Consider the following 18,114-nt stretch of genomic DNA (forward strand, 5'->3'; position numbering starts at 1 on the left):
CAATGTAATACAAGTGCTAATGGTTTAAAGGGTGACTCACATCTGCTATGTCTGTGACCTTGTACTGTTTGGTTCCATAGGCAACATCTCTCAACTGACGCTCCAATTTCTGCAATAACAAAAAGAGAAGGAATATTTCAAAGTCAATGTCACAAGTGAGATTTTAAAACATACAAACACATTAGGCCTGGGCAAGTAGTTGATTTTTCTACTCGAGTACTTGCAAAAAAATTACTTGGTAATTTGGACGAATGGAATCCTAGGGGAGAGAGAGGTGGAGGGAGTGATTCCCTGTTTGCAGGGGACGTATTTAGCAGTGAACCTTAAACCCCAAATTCTAAATTGCTACTCCCGAGTACCTGCTTCTACTCGCGTCAGGACGAGTACTCGCTTCTACTCGCGTCAGGACGAGTACTCGAGTAGATTAAAAACCACGAGCAGAACGAGTAGCATAAACTACCCGCGAGTACTTGAGGAATCAAGTTACTCGCCCAGCGATTAATACAGATGATGACTTTAAACGAACGCTTTTTACACACTGGAACGGATGAGTGCAGAGCTGTGACTGTTTCTGTTTCTGTAAACCTTTAACTTCACCTCACCTTACAATTTCTGGAGGCAAAATTACATGATTAGTTCAATAAAAAAATAAAATCTACTCGTAGTCTGGATGCCTTACTTTGATTCTTGCAGCTCTGATATCCAGCAACTGGGCGTATTCCTCCAGCTTGGTCTCATACTCTTGCTTGTAATCCTCAAGCCTAGTGGTAGCCCCCTCTACCTCAATCTAAAAGAGAAAGAAATTTGGCATGATATAAAATTAAGAATTAACGTATGAAGGTAGTAGACTGGCGTGCAACTGGGAATTTAGATAAAACGAGGAAATTCCAAACCACACAAGACTTTGAACAGCGTTTTTCAATTTGTAATGGCATTCATGAGAAGTAAAAAATAAGGAAATCAGCGGATCCGAGGAAAAGTTGCATGCCCGAATATATATATTTTCAGATACATTTTTTTGATCAATTCAAATCATTTTCTGAATGATTGATTTATAAATATTCATAATACGGAAGCAAACTCAAGTAAACACTAAATCTTGATTTGAGTGTTTCCTTGAGTTTACTCAACGTGTTTCTACCAAACACAAATTTTTATCAGCTTTTATGACAGTTTATTACAACCATCACTCAATTCAATTTCATTTTGGAAGTGGTTATAAGCAGACCCCTTCAAGGAAGTATCACATCTCAAAAGACTTTTTCAATCATTGCTTAGCTAAGATCTTTTTGGCATTTGGTTTTTGTGCGGCAGGGCAACAAATGGTTGATAAAAAGATAACAAATCTATCTTCCACTTTTTGCCTTGCATTAAAATTTGAAAGTTTTGTCTAAATGTATCAAAATTAAACTTATTTAAAATTAAAATTATGACTTATTTCAGTGGGGTCCCTTGGTAGAAAATGTGGGAGGAATTACAGTTTTAGTGGTGGGACGCATCCCCAGAAAGATATTCTGGAAAAACACAGAATCAGGCAGGGACTGAAAACCAAATCCACATATTGGCTCAGGCGGGATTCAAACCCGGGTCACAGCGGTGGAAGGCGAGGAAAGTACCGCTACGCCAACCAGATCCCTCAGTCTAGTCATTGTTGCATCTTTACCTGATAGTCCCTGTTGATCTTATGCTGCAGGATGAGCATATTCCTGGTCTTCTCTAGCTCACTGACTGTCTCCGCATGCTCCGCTTGCAAGGATACCACCTGAGCCTTCAAGTCTGAAATAGAGACAATGACAGAAAAGAATTATGGTCTCAGTGTATGAGTAATAGATGGTGCTTCATCGCAACTAACATGAGCCTATTACTCCCTGTAGTGCCTAAAACTGCCCCAGCAATCTATGGTTTTAATGGATTCATCAATGAATAACCAAAATGTCACACTATGATGTAGAGGCACTAAATGCATTTGCATCTGAGGCAACGTACCTGGAAAAGAAGAAATTCCAGTTCTGTGAAATTACTCGCTGACATCTTCAGTTTTAGATCATTTCATAAACGTTTGCGTGACATAATTCGCGTTGTTGTGCTAAGTAGACTAGCTGGCTCACGGTCCTTATACCTGGTCCTTATACTGTTCCGGTTATCATCTTTATGTTGCGGAGCTAGTCTACACAACTGCTTTACAACAACTTGGATACCAAAAACTTGCAGTCACATCGAGGACATTTTTTTTCCAAAAAGAACTTTGTTCATGCGCTCTCAGTCACCATTGATGTTACAGAAGAAAACAATTTTTTTTTTGGGGTGACGCAGACTCTCCGGGACGCAGATGTAGGCAGGGTTATGCGAGTCAGTGAGAGAGCCCTAGGGCCCCGTGCACAAGTACCCCATTAACGGCCAGAAAAGGAGAGTTGGGGGTGACCTAGACTGGTTCCCGATCCATCCACTGCGTATTTGGAATGTATCCAAAGTTATCGGGGGTAGGGATTAGTCTCGGAGACCATCGCAAGTTGAATTCTAACGTATTCGGATGCCTGGCGCTCAAACGAAGACGCGGTGGCTATAACTTTTGCACATTCAGGAAGTCTGGAGTACTTCGCGCACGAACAGTACAGTGTGCGCACACCGTGTGTCCTGTCCACGGAGCTCTCAAAAGAGGTAAAAATGCGTCCTCTTTTGTTGGCGCACGGAGCCCATAGATCATGTTGCCAACCACTGTTCAGTAAACAAAAGAAGAGTCTGTCTAGTTACAAATAAAATATGACCTGTTGTATGTACACTGACTAATGAGGGGGTATTACTGCATGAAGACCACAGGGTCATATATGAACACATCATTACAACATCTTTGGCTTCAGGATTCTGACCTTTGTTCATCTCTTCGTCCACCTTCTCCAGAAACTCCAGATCCTGACTGCCTTTTTCTTTCCTTTTCTAAAAAAGATGAAGTTTTTCAATAAATAAAACAAAGAAATTGAACATTTGTTGGGAAGAAAACTTTTTTTTTATTGAAGACCAAAAGGAGAGCATGGTTAATATCCGTTAGGCACAGAGCAAAAGGAACAGAAGAAATTGAACATGACACATGATTGAAAGGGAAAATACAACATTTGCAAACATCAAAAAACGAGATGATCAAATTATCACGAAATACCTTACTGGATTGTTAGGGAATGACAGTCTGAAACATCCTGTAAAATCCTGGCACCTGGTGTGCTGACATTTTCAAGAAAAACTTTATTTTTCCAACGCTGGTCAGCCGACCAGCGTTGGAGAAAACTGGCTTTTTTTCAAAAACTAACTTTTCTTTGCAATTGATCACACACCTGTGAAGGGGTACAAGCTTGCTAGACTGATTCTCTGACCTTACAATTCCCCAAAGTGTATTAATTGCTTTGTTTCATCTTAAGTGGGGTCAGGGAACTAGACTACAAGTACATGATAGGTTTTCTTGGTTTTTCCAGCATCTACAAGCCCAAAACATGAAACAAGTCCGTTTTAACAATATTTCATATAACATACTAATCCTCCAAATCCATTTATTTCTGAAAATTGCAGCAAAAGCAAATGTTGTACATTCCCTTTAATAGAAACTTGATGAGCATCACTTCACAGGTTTTACATCTTTAGCCAGTCACTCTGGACTCTTTCCCCCTACCTTGACAATGATGAGAGCCTCTTCTAGTTCTTGGAAGTCCACAGCGCTCTCCCTGGTGAAGAATTTCATCTTCTCCTGAAGCTCATCCAGCTGCTGCCTCACCTGGTAGTAGCTGATCTGCAGCTGTTGGTTCTCCTTGGACAACTTCTCATATTGCTCTGACATCAGAAGAAACAAATGATGATTGCCAAATGAAGAATATAAAAGTAAAGTCTGTCACGAGCCAACATGGCCCATCAGGCCAGCGTTTATCTCCGGTTTCAGGGGCATAAAACGACTGAGAATATTTCTATTCCCCATGGATCGGATGCCCTTGGTAACCTGGGGAGTAACCCCCTGTACCCATTTATACTCCTGGGTGGAGAGAGGTTGGGGTAAAGTGGCATGCCCAAGGACACAATTTATGGCCAGCAGCTGGATTCGAACCCTTGACCCTCTGGTCATGTGTCTCGAATGAATCCTTAACCACTAGACCACTATCCTCATCCAAATAAAGTATATGTGACTGGATCCCACGAAATATGGTCTTAAGAACAATTTTTCAATTATTACTTTTCACATGAAGTAGGAAGGATATAATTTGCTCTTCATTTTGATAAATCTCTAAGATATCATGTTGGTGAAAAGGTTGATCGCTCCAATTGATTTCTTTGTAATTTCTATAAAAAGGCCCATTACAAAAAAGAAGCTCTGGTGGCTTAGGCCACAAAAAAAAAGTCTCCGGTTTCTGGTATGCGCGCGCGTCGCCGTAGCCATGCGCGTCGGCAAAATGAAAAAGTTTTTTTTTCAATGAAAGATGATGTCTCAAAACCGCCAACCTCACTGGTTTGACTGGAATCCTGCTGCTGCACAATTTTAACGTGTTTTTAGATTGGGTTATGGTCGAGAATAAGCTTTATGTGGCCTCTCTGGACTCCCATATATTTGCACTAAGTTTAGTCGGGCACCATTTGCAGTCATCAGCCGACATTTGAAGCAAAAAGAAATCAGGTAAAAGCCGCATCGCCGCACCACTTTTTGGGCAAGCTCCATACTAAGTTTGGCCTTATGACTCATTTTGTTCGGTTAGGTCACATGTGGGCTTGGAGCAGCCGTCTGGTTAGGGGTCTGGTCGCCGATAATGGCCCGAGCCGACTATCAGCGACCTTACCTCGCTCCTCATTGAGTTTATCCAGCAGGGTGTTCTTGTCGTTCAGGTCCCCCTTGAGGGTTGCCTCCAGCTGGGCTATCTGCAGCTTCAGTTGCTTCTCATTGGCTCGGTACTGCCTCTCCCTCTCAGCATCAAATGCACTGGGGAGGCAATATACAATGCAACACTCAATATGTATGGTCAACGTACAATCTCCTAGCAGGGAAATGCACAATTAATGCACAACAGGAAACACTTCAATTGCCTTGATAATTAGACACACATCTGTTCATGATACCTAAAATAGGCATGCTTTAAAAAAATAAGTCTTTGTTAAAGTTCAAAAAAGAACCATTGAAAATTGGATTTGGTGATGTGGACTTCTTGATGCATTCGACTTAGCTAGTATTGAGTTTTATACATTTTGATGAAAATGTTTATGGTCATTCAACTGTTCCTTCTTCACATCCAAATTATAGATGATTTTCCTTTTGGGATAAACACGACACAAACATGATATATTATGGAAGGTACCAATGAAACAGAAGAAAAACTCTTGCCAGAAAGTTACCCCGACCTTCGGATTGCATGAGGTAGTACGGTATTTGTCATGCTTCACTTTCTTCTAAACTTTTGATTGCATGAAAAGTTATGGCAAGTACAAAATCCCCAAAACTTTGGACTGCACCACATTTCAGTGCAATTTCCTATGGTCCAAATTTCTGGCAAACTATGGACTCTGTGAATATGTATCCCCATAATGGTTACAAAGAGAGTTGGAAGGGGGAGGGGGCGGAGCCGGGGGGGGGGGGGGGGGGAGAGGAGTGAGGAGAAGGGGATGTATCCCCTCAACAGTTACAAAGAGACTTGGAGGAGACCACCAAGGGAGGGGACCCAAGGGGCAAATGAAAGATGGTCGGACACTGGATCATATGCATGGCGTTCACATTGGTGTTAGCTTTGTGAACCATGTGCACCTGTGGTGTCCCCCCCCCCCTCAAACTTGGGCTCTCGAAGTTGTTCAAAAGTGCTGTCTACTATTCATGCACGCAGTTCATCGATTCTATGAAAAGTGAAAGATTTTACAGATTCGGTTACCATTGCCCAATAGACTTGCGTGCATTAATCAGCTGCATTTATCACAAGGTATTAAAAAGCTTCAATCTTGATGTGAACATGTGCAATTAGAATACCACACTGGCTTACAAAAGAGGATTTACCTGTTCAATAGTTTCTCATTGGCTTCTTGTAAAATAATCTTTTCGTTCTCAACATTGCCGATTCGCTCCTGGAGCTGAAATGAAGCAGAATAATACTTATGTGAGAACCTATTCTTGCTAACAACCCCAACAAATCACAGATATACTTCCAATTTTACAAAGTTTGTTGACCGAATATAAAGCTCGATTCTTAGAACGCCACAGTGTTCCAGAAGCTGCAGGTTCGAACCCTGCTCAAGTCAATTCATCTTTTTGTCCAACTGAATCTAGTGGATAATTTGACAGCTTGTTAAAGGTACGTAAGATAATTTTTTTTGTGAATTTTTTTTTTTAAGTGAAGCAACACGATTGCGCAAAATTTAAAGTAGGGTGTTTAACAACTAACCCATTCATGTATAAGCTCAGTTGATACTATACATTTTTAGAGAAGATAGAAAAGGTATTAACCAATTTTGAGTCTTGTAACTGGATTCTGCGCCAACGTACGTCAAAAGTGTTTGAAACCACCTTCAATGTTAGTTTCTTACAAACGATACCATTTCAGGCAGAATAATTCCACAGGGTGTTTAACAGCAGTCTTATCTTCATTTTGAGCAAGCTTTCTGTTCTTAAAGGGAATATACATCATTTGCTTTTGCTGTAATTTTCAGAAATGGATGGAATTGGGGGGTTGGAAATATACAGCAAATATAGTTACACTGACTTTTTTGAGGGTTTTGGGTTCGAAAATGCTATAAAAACCAAGAAAAACCAATCATTTTCCTGTAGTCTGGTTCCCTGACTCCATTTAAGAAGAAACACACCAGTTTACATATATTGGGGAATTGTAAGGTCAGGGAACCAGTCTAGCTGGCTTGTACCCGTTCATAGTTGTGTAATCGATTGCAAACAAGTGCGATGGTCAACTGGGGCCAGTATTTGAAAAAAAGCCAGTTTTTTTCCAACGCTGATCGGCCGATCAGCATTGGAAATTGATACAAAAATACCACTTTTCTTGAAAATGACAGTATACCAGGTGCCATGATTTTACAGGATGCTTTACACTGTCATTCACTAACAGTCCAGCAAGGTATTTCAAAATGATTCGGTAGTTTTATTTTTTGATGTTTGCAAATGTTGTATTTTCCCTTTAAATCAATAGGTACTTTTCTGAGTAATTGCAAATGATCCTAATAAATGGATAATACCTCCATGATGGTTCTGTGTGAGGTGCTAGACTCTTTGAGCTCACTCTGAAGCCCAAGTACTTTACTTCGCTCCTTCTGGTATTGCAAATGTTCCTAGCTACGTGGCTATAATTACCTCCATAATGGTTCTGTGTGAGGTGCTAGACTCTTTGAGCTCACTCTGAAGCCCAAGTACTTTACTCTGCTCCTTCTGGTATTGCAAATGATCCAAGCTACGTGGCTATAATTACCTCCATGATGGTTCTGTGTGAGGTGCTAGACTCTTTGAGCTCACTCTGAAGCCCAAGTACTTTACTTCGCTCCTTCTGGTATTGCAAATGTTCCTAGCTACGTGGCTATAATTACCTCCATAATGGTTCTGTGTGAGGTGCTAGACTCTTTGAGCTCACTCTGAAGCCCAAGTACTTTACTCTGCTCCTTCTGGTATTGTAAATGATCCAAGCTACGTGGCTATAATTACCTCCATGATGGTTCTGTGTGAGGTGCTAGACTCTTTGAGCTCACTCTGAAGCCCAAGTACTTTACTTCGCTCCTTCTGGTATTGCAAATGTTCCAAGCTACGTGGCTATAATTACCTCCATGATGGTTCCGTGTGAGGTGCTAGACTCTTTGAGCTCACTCTGAAGCCCAAGTACTTTACTCTGCTCCTTCTGGTATTGTAAATGATCCAAGCTACGTGGCTATAATTACCTCCATGATGGTTCTGTGTGAGGTGCTAGACTCTTTGAGCTCACTCTGAAGCCCAAGTACTTTACTTCGCTCCTTCTGGTATTGCCAATGATCCTAGGTGGCTATAATTACCTCCATGATGGTTCTGTGTGAGGTGCTAGACTCTTTGAGCTCACTCTGAAGCCCAAGTACTTTACTTCGCTCCTTCTGGTATTGCCAATGATCCTAGGTGGCTATAATTACCTCGATGATGGTTCTGTGTGAGGTACTAGACTCTTTGAGCTCACCCTGAAGCCCAAGTACTTTACTTCGCTCCTTCTGGTATTGCCAATGATCCTAGATGGCTATAATTACCTCGATGATGGTTCTGTGTGAGGTGCTAGACTCTTTGAGCTCACTCTGAAGCCCAAGTACTTTACTCTGCTCCTTCTGGTATTGCCAATGATCCTAGTTACGTGGCTATAATTACCTCCATGATGGTTCTGTGTGAGGTGCTAGACTCTTTGAGCTCACTCTGAAGCCCAAGTACTTTACTTCGCTCCTTCTGGTATTGCCAATGATCCTAGCTACGTGGCTATAATTACCTCCATGATGGTTCTGTGTGAGGTGCTAGACTCTTTGAGCTCACTCTGAAGCCCAAGTACTTTACTCTGCTCCTTCTGGTATTGTAAATGATCCTAGCTACGTGGCTAAAATTACCTCCATGATGGTTCTGTGTGAGGTGCTAGACTCTTTGAGCTCACTCTGAAGCCCAAGTACTTTACTCTGCTCCTTCTGGTATTGCCAATGATCCTAGGTGGCTATAATTACCTCCATGATGGTTCTGTGTGAGGTGCTAGACTCTTTGAGCTCACTCTGTAGCCCGAGTACTTTACTCTGCTCCTTCTGGTATTGCAAATGATCCTAGCTACGTGGCTATAATTACCTCCATGATGGTTCTGTGTGAGGTGCTAGACTCTTTGAGCTCACTCTGAAGCCCAAGCACTTTACTCTGCTCCTTCTGGTATTGCAAATGATCCAAGCTATGTGGCTATAATTACCTCCATGATGGTTCTGTGTGAGGTGCTAGACTCTTTGAGCTCACTCTGAAGCCCAAGTACTTTACTCTGCTCCTTCTGGTATTGCAAATGATCCTAGCTATGTGGCTATAATTACCTCCATGATGGTTCTGTGTGAGGTGCTAGACTCTTTGAGCTCACTCTGAAGCCCAAGTACTTTACTTCGCTCTTTCTGGTATTGCAAATGATCCTAGCTACGTGGCTATAATTACCTCCATGATGGTTCTGTGTGAGGTGCTAGACTCTTTCAGCTCACTCTGAAGCCCAAGCACTTTACTCTGCTCCTTCTGGTATTGCAAATGATCCAAGCTACGAGTTTATATTTACCTCCATGATGGTTCTGTGTGAGGTGCTAGACTCTTTGAGCTCACTCTGAAGCCCAAGCACTTTACTCTGCTCCTTCTGGTATTGCAAATGATCCTAGCTACGTGGCTATAATTACCTCCATGATGGTTCTGTGTGAGGTGCTAGACTCTTTCAGCTCACTCTGAAGCCCAAGCACTTTACTCTGCTCCTTCTGGTATTGCAAATGATCCAAGCTACGAGTTTATATTTACCTCCATGATGGTTCTGTGTGAGGTGCTAGACTCTTTCAGCTCACTCTGAAGCCCAAGCACTTTACTCTGCTCCTTCTGGTACCGCTTGTTGAGTTGCTCCATCTCCGCTAAGACAGTATCGTGGCTCTTCTTTACTGTCCTTAGATTCTGTCAGAAAATACAAACGGTTTCAAAACGAGAACGAGATCAGGAGAAAATGAGATGTGTTTATGAAACAATCTCATTTTTCTTTCTGGGCTATCTGATCTGTGCTCACAATGGAAACTGTGCACACGTGCAAGAGAGCAGTCTGGAAGTTCATTTGGGCACCATCTTGCCTGCAATACACAAGCCAGGGGTGTGGCTAGGTTCAATAAATCTGAACTTGTGCACAACAGACTTCTTGTTGCAAAACAAAAGCACACTTTAATATTAATTTCCACCAGGGGGACAAATGGGAGGAGAGGAAGGGGGCTTAAGGGTGGTCAATTTGGCCAGTATTAGCTACTAAAGGTATTAGCTCCTTCAAGGGGGTATGGGCCTTATTCACGAGTCGGCCATATTGAATTAAAAGTTAGGTAAAATCTTAATTTTTTGAACTTGCAAACAGAAATAAAAGCAATTTAGTTAATAATCAATTCCAGTCTGCCTTAATAAATAATTTAAAATTTGTAATTAAACATTCCCTAATGTTTAAAGCCATATTTAAAAAAAAAAAGGGACAGTAAAATAAGGCTGCATTGTGCCTACATAAATAGTCTGGCGCCATCCAATTAAACAGTTAACAATTAATGAAATACATTCAGGGAACTCGACAAAAATGGCCAACTCGTTAAAAAGGCCCATGGGCAATTCCAGCATCATGGACATTACAAATGAGAAATGTATTTGTACTTTACAGAGCTCAGTGAATAACCCTGAAAATGTATTTTTCAAATCTTATACATCCATCATCAAGTAACGGTCAAGGAGATAACACACTAGGAGTTTTGGATCATTTCTCTGAATCATTAATTACTTATCATGGTTAATTGGCTCCGTCACAGACATTACACTGTCTTCCATAATGCTGGAATTGCCCTTTCCAATACGCAAAGAGATGACAGGGGGCCTTCAAAACCTTGGCATCATCTTCTGCTTCAGCTTTACATTTAGCTTCAGAATCGTTCAGGCTAAACACGTGGGACTGCTCTGAGCACTGGCCTCATATTGAGGCTTTAACGTTTCTGAGGCAGAACATGGACTCATGGTCTCATGTTGAGTCCGATTCCCCAAGTTAGGGCCCTAAAATCTTCCGACGCCATAACTGGAGTGAACCCAAGGTTTTAAAATCCCATGGACTCTTAACTTCTCTTCAGAACTATATATAGCCCAGTTGAGAAAAGTAGACAGACTGCACTTTATGTCAGGGCTGAAATAAAACACTTGGGAATTTCTGGAAACTTTACATTTCAAATGGTTAAAAATGTGCCAAATGTAAGACTACACATACAAGAAATGTTTAAACATTCATCTATTACAAACAGCTAGTTTTACCAAAACTAGTGAAAATTTAGACAACTTAGTTTTGATGATATTTTCTTGAATACTGACCTCTTCCAGATTGGCAAACTGAGATTTCAAAGCCTCCAGCTTTGTGGATTTCTCCTTGACTTCTCTTTGCAGACGAATCATCTCAACATTCTCATGAATGTTTGTCCTGGTTAACAATTAACAACATTGGAAAACAGTTAAATAACACAAAACTGGTGAGGTGGCTGGCAAATACAGTGAGGTGAAAATGTGGTATGTAAACCCCACCCCCCTCGCCCCCAACCAAATAAAACTTTTCTAATAGAATTATTAGCTTTTGTTGCAATTGACCTATCGTCGTTTGCATGTTAGCCACGCCCCTTAGACAACCCTATGAAATTTGTGTACGATAAGTTTTGTTTGTCTCAGATTTTGCGTGTTACGCGTCCATTTGTATATCACGTAATTGGACAATATTTCACAAGCTGCGTTGACACGATTCTACTGCGATAGGTTAATTGACTGATTACAATTGATGTGCTATCCCCCAGTACAGCAGGTTCATTAAGTTCATTGACACAATTGTTACCACAAACAATTGGGCTGTTTTTTAGGTGTTTTGGTTTTTCATAAAAAAAAAACGATGCCAGAAGAGTTTGTCAACAGGTTATTATGTTGTCTCATTCATGTGGTTCAGGGTTCGAACCAAAACAACCAACTCAAGTTGCTCAGTGTGTTTAACTTCTCATAATATTCAGAAGCTTATTCTGCTTAAATCGTTTTAAATTTGGTTGGTTAGTATTCACAGAGTTAGTGTTTGTGCAGGGAAGTCAAAGTTAGCAAACTTGTGGTTGACAGCCCTATATTAAATATAGACTATCCACATTAACCATACATATTAACCATATATTAAATCTCAATTGTGAGAATAATAACAAAGACAACCTGAATTAAAGCAACTATATCTCCCAGCACCTTTTGTTAAAATCTGTGCACAATTACCCCCTCAATGGTTACAGAGAGAGAGCTTGGAGGGACAACTGACATCACAATGGGAGAAACGCTTGTAAGCACTGGCGCCGTACACTTACTGCTCACTCAGAGACACTTCAGGTTTGTGAACATTTAATTAAGAGATTAATTCCTGCATACTCCACACTATATGCGCCACTGATCTCTATATAAAGACTGGATAGCGGATATGCATACAACATTCACACAGTAGACTTTGCATATTGACCAATTCGCCCCCGGTCTCACGAAGATGGCCGCGTATAATACGAACGTTCTACGCGTAAATACGCGCGCGTTGTATCAACAGTTGACGCGCATTTTGGTCACGTACACATATTATGATGTTCTAAAAGGAACACATTTCCGTAGTGATTATTATTTCAAAAACGCCGAAAAAGTGATTTGCGGCATTATAAAAGTAACCACTACGTTAGAAAAATTGTAGTAAACCTTGGTCAGTTGGTCAGTGGTGGTGGCCAAAATATAAGTCAAGTGAGCCGCGACGTTACAAAAGAAATCAAGCTGTCTATAAAGACGGCAACTTGTCCTTTGTAGATCACCAGCCGGTCTCACCAATATGGCGTCAAATTCGTACAGTGTGCGGCTCTTTATTAGCTATCCAGTCTTTATATAGAGATCAGTGATATGCGCACACGCAAACCAGCACCCGATTTCACGAAGCGCTGCGACAATTCGCAACCCGAGTTAGGACGTGTAACACGTCGCAATTCACGACGCATTGAGTGATCCATTGCACGAAACTTGTATGTGTTGGACGCGTCGTAAGTTCCTTGGCAACGGCTTAAAACACGTCACAAGTCATGACATGGCTTGTGCAAAATAAGCGTCCTTTTCTTAGCCAGTTTTATGCCATAAAAATGCCATAAACGAGACAATAATTCAGAGACAATGTGTGTAAAGTTGTAAATGGAAAATGCATTGAACTAATTATGAATAAGCCTGGAATATTGCAGTTGAATTTCAAAGCAGCTACACAGTCCACCGCGAGCTTATTTTCCTTTAAAACTGCATTACACGTCTGCCATTTTGTTTTACGTTTTAAAAACTTTTCAAGAGGATATCCAACGACTCTTTGTCGAATATCAGACGACTATTTACTGTACGCTGAATAAATACATATAACAGTCACTGTGTTTGTGCTACAAACACACCTACGACGCGTCACACATACGACGCGTTTTGTGAAGTGAATCACAAGACGCATCACAGCTCCGACGCATCATGGAGAACAACTCGTCGCAGCGTTGCAATGCATCGTAAGTGACGATGAATTTAATGAAATCGGGTGCAGTACACAGTGTCCCTCTCACTAGAGCTCTTGAGAGTGGATGCAAAGCGCCCTCTACAGTCCATGCATAGAGTCCATTTCCCAAATAAATGTACAACCCTCAATTGGGAATATACGGTAACTCTATGAGGGCTGTGATAACATACATAAGTTGGCCACACAGATTTTCAAACTTTACCGTGAAGTTGAATGCACTGTGTACAACATGATGGGGATTGGAATGAATACAAGCAAAGGGTGATGAAGGGAAAATCATTCAATTAAAAAAATGAAATGTCATGCTATGAAATAGACCTAAGACATAATGACGTCACGCTTTGTTTACATTTCAGACTGGGGTGCTGTGGTCCAGTGGTTACCGTGTTCGACTCGCGTGCCATGGGCTCGAATCTTGATGGGGAACATGGTGCTTGTGCGCTTGGGCAAGGCACTTTACTACAACTGTCTCTCTCCACCCAGGTGTAGTAAATGGGTACCTGGTAGGAAGAGATTCCTTCAAATGCTTGAACACCGTAATGGCAGCCGTGCTAAAGCCAGGGTAATAACAGAGCGCCAGGAGCGTCACTTCGTGACAGACATGAGCGCTATACAAGAAGCAATTGGAGTTTTTCGTCCCCACCTAGCTCCCATAGGAAAGCGCACATGTAAGCAAAGCGTGGACACCGTTATGTCTTAGGTGTATCAATCACATGCTGTCTGTTGTATGATTCATATTTTCAGGCTTTTGACACTATTGCTGTTACGCCCAAACTATATGGCGTCGTCCCCAACTATAATTGACCTATCGCAGCAGAATCACATTAGAATTGTGTCAATGCAGCTTGTGAAATATTGTCCAATTACATGATATACAAATGGACGCGGAACGTGCAAAATCTGCGACAAGCAAAACTTAGTGTACACAAATTCCACAGGCTTGTCTGAGGGGCATGACTAGCTCGCAAACGGCGATAGGTCAATTGAGACGATCCCAACTACAGCTAGGATCATCCCAATTATAGTTAGGAATTCTGCAACTATTGTCGAGACTGCCTAAACATAGTTGGGACCGTTGCCATATAGTTGGGCGTAACATTGCCATTACAAGAATTTAATCATGAATGACGGACATTACTTGAGGAATGAGGTGGAAGGGTTTGGGTGGACAGGGGGGGAGGTGGATGGAGGGGAGTGGAGAAAAAGGGTTATGGAGAAACATGCTTGATGAAAATGAAAGGTGATGACGACCCATCTTTACAGTCAACTATGATGGAAAGAATTAAATCAATTACAGGAATTATATTGATTAATGCAAGGAAATGAAAGACAGCAGGACCACATTTATTATCCTTTGAAAAGTTTGGGGTTAATTTCACAGGTGCTTATTTAGGCAATCCCTCAGTTATAACTTTTGCAAATCCCTGGAATTCCATAGAATGCATTTGGCTTGTTAGAAAACTTGCTTCAACCAGAGTGTTATTTTTCCACCGTTTATCCTCACATATTATATTGGCTTGTAAGTGGACATTTGGCTTCAAATTTTCCTGGTTTTAAGTACAAATCAAATGGAGTTTTTGCACAATAACGTTGTGCAAACCCAACCCGAAACCGACCCGACCCGACAATGACTTCGGTTTGGTTTTTCCTTTCGGTTTGGTTTTTATTTCATTTCAGTTGGGTCGGGTCGGTTTTGGTGATGCGATTTTCGGGTCGGGTCTGGTCGATTAAGCCGTCTTGTGACCAATATAATGTCCACCCACTGCATGATTGTGCATGTGGCTTGCGGTCTATCATGCACAGTCTATAAAGTGTAGGCCAACCTGTCGGTTGAGTTAGGAGCGTTCACCGCTCTATGTACGGTACGATTCTTTACTGAGAGACGATGATTTTCCAAAAAAAAAATCACGTGACGTGGGTAACTTAAGGGCACAAAAGCAGACAGTGTGCGTGAAATATAGGACGATTTGCCCAAGCCAGATATTTAGAGGTTTTTTGGGTTGGTTCGTTTTTTTGTCAGGTCGGGTCGGATTTGGGGAGTTCAGATCGGTTTCGGTTGATATCCATAATGTTTCAGGTCAGTCTGGCCTGGTCAGCACGACCCGATGCACAACATTAGTGCACAATTACTCCTTCAATAATGACAAAGGAAATATACAGCCTGTCTCAAAAAAATGGTACAATCGAAAATGATTTTTTTTTTTCAATATTAAATCTCAACATAAGTAAGTCGTTTTGAGCATCACATTAAAGAAAAAAGACCAGGCTTTCCAATACTTTTTGTTTCATCTCATTTGCTTTTGTCAATCCAGAGATAACTCCAGTTTACTGCGGAACACAAAAATCGAGTTTGTTTATTTTGCCAAGTTGCAATCTTTTGTGAGCTTCAAGACAGCATGGCACAGTACTCGAAACAACTCCAAAATTGATTTTGGTGTATCGCACTAAATTGATTATATCTCTGAATTGACAAAAGCAAATAAGATCAAACAAACACTATTGGAAAGCCCAGTCTTTGTTCTTTAATATTATGCCAAGTAAGAATGACTTATTTTGAAATTTCATATTTAACTAATTTTTTTTCCGATTGTACCATTTTTTTTTAAACAGGCTGTATAAGACTTGAAGCTTTGCATGGCAGATGAGATAAGGTAAGACTGTGGGTAACACCATGTGGAAACTAATCTCTTCTTAAGAAAATATGAAAGACACTTGCATACCATTGCCATTCTCCCCCTTGCAAATCTCTATTAAAGTCATTTTCCCCAAGATGTAAGGTTAACAATCACACAACCATTCGTGCATATTCATACATGTACGTGCATTGTTAGGTTCAGGAAAGCACAGGTATATGGTCAAATGGTGCAACAATTCACACACATGTCACTGCATCAGCTGATGCTGAACACTTACTTTGCTGTATGCCTGTTGTCATGGAAACAGAGGGAAGATAAAGAATGAAAACCAGGTGACAGAAAAGATTATATTTTTTACACAAACACTGTAAGAAAAACAGACAGTTTGAATGCGGGAGGCTCTTTCTAAACAACATTTTTGCTGCAATAGAAACTAGAGAACTTTTGTGTGCAACTAATTTACATTTACAGGCTAGACTAGGTGGATAAATTTGCACGAATACAGGGCGAGTTAAAAAAAAAAGGAAACCACATGGAGCCCCTATTTTTTTTAAGAAGTTCTGCATGTAGCGCTTTCTGGATCTACAATATGAAAGCCCAATTAATAAGCTTTCTTTTAGTGAAAGAATTATTCAAATCGCTCATGTACTTTTTCAGTTATAGAATTTTGAACACAAACACCATTTTTTAGCTTGCTCACGGATCGCATTTAAGGTACATGATATTTCAGTAAAAAAGAAACCAGTCGTATCCCGAAAATGATATCAGAATAATCCCATAAGTTTCCAGGGTAGCCAAGTAGAAGGCAGGGCAAGACTATAAACTCTTGACATTATACAGCATGTTACTTTAACATTGAAAGCAGCAGGTTTTTAAATAAATGTTATGATAAGTGCCAGTTATCATGGTTCTGAGAGTCTGATGTGTTTTCTGATATGTGAATAGTTTTCGTTTTGCTGAAATATCACTTACCTTTATTGTGATACGTGGACAAGGTTGAAAAACGGTGTTTGTGTTCAAAATGATACAGAACTTCTTTAAAAGATAGGGGGCACCATTGCGATTTCCTTTTTTTGTTACACACCCAGTAGAGAGGTTTCACATGAGAGTTTCACATGAGAAAGGGATGCCAGTGGGTTTTTGCCATAGGGCCAGAAAAACTTGACACAATCCCAATGCACCATACACATGTCGCAATATAGCATGTGTTGAATGGTAGGTTAAAATTGCATGTACAATACATACTTTCACGTATTGCACTAGCATGGTGATCACCATTGAGCAGCGCACACACATTGAACAAAGACTCACCAACCAGTACACTTAGTTTAAAACTATCGTTCGCCATACAATTGAAATGTGCTAACACGATGCTCACAATAGCTAACGTAGGCTCCCATTTTGGATCACTACCAACAGTTTTAGCAGTTCCCCACAGAAGCATATGTGTATGCGTACAAGATGTGAAGAACGGATTGACTGATAGCTCAACGAAGACACATGTGTATCAGTTTGCATGCGAAACCTCTCAAATAATTACAATGAAGAGAAAAGAACAGGCAGCTAAATTTACTTGCCTTTAAAGTAGCATTTAATATCAGTGTGCTTCTACAGCTCATTTCTTAGCTTTGGTCAAGGCGCTCGTCATTATTCGTCCGTACGGTATTTCGGCCTCGAGCGCTGCGCGCTGACTGATCGCTTTGCGATGCATGTGAAAATACAGCGCGAACAGCGACCTCATACGGCCACTATTTATATGCAAATCATTTGGATCTAGACTAATGCCTTGGTCCAATCGTCCATGTGAAGTTTTGGGGTGCTGATTATGCTAATAGCCTAAGCTGACCTTAAAAGTCGTTTTCTTATTGGTCGATCGTTGCGTGGAAACTTGCATAATAGTTAGCGAGCGGTGTGGCGAGACATGTACTGTATGTCTCAGACACATTACACACTACACCAATGCACCAAAAATGTGGTTTCTGACACGTCCGCAAAAGGCGAATAGCTGCAAATAATTTGAGATTTACCAAGGCGTGATTGGACACTCCACATTTTAGCCCCGCCTCCACTTATTCGTATTCACATATGAGGTCGTGCGCTAGAAATCTAGCGCAATATAAAGAAAAACATTAGCTTTTGCCGACGATTGGACCAAAGCGTTTGATCAGATCCAAATGATTTGCAAAAATAGTGGCCGCATGAGGTCGCTG

General features: G+C 40.9%; 1 protein-coding gene across 2 annotated transcripts in view; it reads right to left on the reverse strand.

Annotated features, from left to right (window-relative positions):
- The window catches only part of LOC119723081 (protein fantom-like), a 54,162-nt gene that overhangs the window by 25,665 nt on the left and 10,383 nt on the right, over window positions 1-18,114 (reverse strand). Inside the window, exons 10-19 of one of the 2 annotated variants that reach the window (XM_038193582.1) lie at window positions 16,182-16,193; window positions 11,051-11,156; window positions 9,479-9,625; window positions 6,008-6,081; window positions 4,809-4,948; window positions 3,659-3,816; window positions 2,868-2,934; window positions 1,664-1,776; window positions 680-787; window positions 41-109 (exon numbers count right to left, since the gene is read on the reverse strand). In XM_038193582.1, the coding sequence (XP_038049510.1) occupies window positions 41-109; window positions 680-787; window positions 1,664-1,776; window positions 2,868-2,934; window positions 3,659-3,816; window positions 4,809-4,948; window positions 6,008-6,081; window positions 9,479-9,625; window positions 11,051-11,156; window positions 16,182-16,193 (994 nt within the window). The remainder of the gene's footprint in view (window positions 1-40; window positions 110-679; window positions 788-1,663; window positions 1,777-2,867; window positions 2,935-3,658; window positions 3,817-4,808; window positions 4,949-6,007; window positions 6,082-9,478; window positions 9,626-11,050; window positions 11,157-16,181; window positions 16,194-18,114) is intronic. The other variant, XM_038193583.1, reaches the window with a different exon arrangement.

This window comes from Patiria miniata, unplaced genomic scaffold, assembly GCF_015706575.1.
Source record: "Patiria miniata isolate m_02_andy unplaced genomic scaffold, ASM1570657v1 HiC_scaffold_16, whole genome shotgun sequence".
NCBI classification, from domain to species: domain Eukaryota; kingdom Metazoa; phylum Echinodermata; class Asteroidea; order Valvatida; family Asterinidae; genus Patiria; species Patiria miniata.